The sequence below is a fragment of the Tarenaya hassleriana genome, unplaced genomic scaffold (assembly GCF_000463585.1).
Source record: "Tarenaya hassleriana unplaced genomic scaffold, ASM46358v1 Cleome2563, whole genome shotgun sequence".
Taxonomy (NCBI): Eukaryota; Viridiplantae; Streptophyta; class Magnoliopsida; order Brassicales; family Cleomaceae; genus Tarenaya; species Tarenaya hassleriana.
This window is the reverse complement of record NW_010965833.1, coordinates 1-1,056: the sequence shown is the minus strand read 5'-3', so window position 1 is coordinate 1,056 and position 1,056 is coordinate 1. Positions and strand designations below refer to the sequence as shown.

The 1,056-nt window shown below is 45.2% G+C and overlaps 1 protein-coding gene across 1 annotated transcript; it reads left to right on the top strand.

Annotated features, from left to right (window-relative positions):
* Positions 1-5: 5 nt before the first annotated feature.
* LOC104816721 (cyclin-D-binding Myb-like transcription factor 1) lies at positions 6-1,052 on the top strand (the record flags this gene model as incomplete). The annotated part of the gene is made up of 1 exon (XM_010545649.1): positions 6-1,052. A coding segment is annotated over one exon (1,047 nt), but the record flags the coding sequence as incomplete, so codon positions are not given.
* Between the last annotated feature and the right edge of the window lie 4 nt (positions 1,053-1,056).

Sequence of the window (1,056 nt, the reverse complement as noted above, 5' to 3'; positions counted from 1 at the left end):
TGGAAACTGAGAGGAGCGCAAAGAAGAAAAAGAAGAAAAAGCAGGAGCAAACTAAGAACGCAGAGCCTGAAACTCCGTCATCAAGTAAAAGCGCCAAAAGGGTGACATTTTCTGATCAAGTGGATATGTTTCCATTATCTGACGGCGGAGTGTCTGAGGATGAATTCAAAGAAGATGAAGGAAATGTTGAGTTGATGATGGGCAAACGGTTCTCAAAAGAAGAAGACGAGTTGGTTAAGGCAGCTGTTCAAGAATACATAGATAACCATGGGTTAGCAGAAGAAGGTTTAAACATGGTTATGAAATGCAAGTCAATCCCAAAAGTTAAAAACTGTTGGAAAGAAATAGCAGCTGCATTACCTTGGAGGACACGGTCAAGCGTATATTACCGAGCTCATATCCTGTTTGAAGGAGATCCCAAGAGATCATGGACTCCGGAACAGTTGGAACTCGTCAAAAACTTTGCGGAGAAACATGGGTCGGACTGGAAAACGCTCGCTGAAGTAATGGGAAAACACAGGTGGCACGTGAAAGACGCATGGAGGAGAATCAAATTCCCGAACATGAACAAAATCCGATGGTCTCGAGAGGAATACCAAACCCTGTTTGATCTGGTGAACATGGATCTCAGGACAAAAGCACTACAGGAGAAGAACTCGAAACACGGGATGCTTCGGGACAATATCCCGTGGACGGCGATAAGCGAGCAGCTTGGAACTAGGACGCATTCGAATTGCTGTATAAAATGGTACAGGCAACTTACATCTCCAATGGTGGCGGAGGGAATATGGGATAATTCAGATGATTATCTTCTATTGGATGAGCTCATGAAACTTGACGCTGCCTGTATGGAAGATGTCGATTGGGATAGCCTTTTGGAAAACCGAACAGGCGAGCTATGCAGGAAGAGATGGAACCAGATGGTTCTGCACATTGGCGTGCCTGGTTCCAAATCATTCTCCGACCAAGTTGAGATTTTGGCCGACAGGTATTGCCCTGATCTGGCCGAGGATAGAGCAGCGTTTGATCAAAGGCCCTATGATGATGATAAGGATG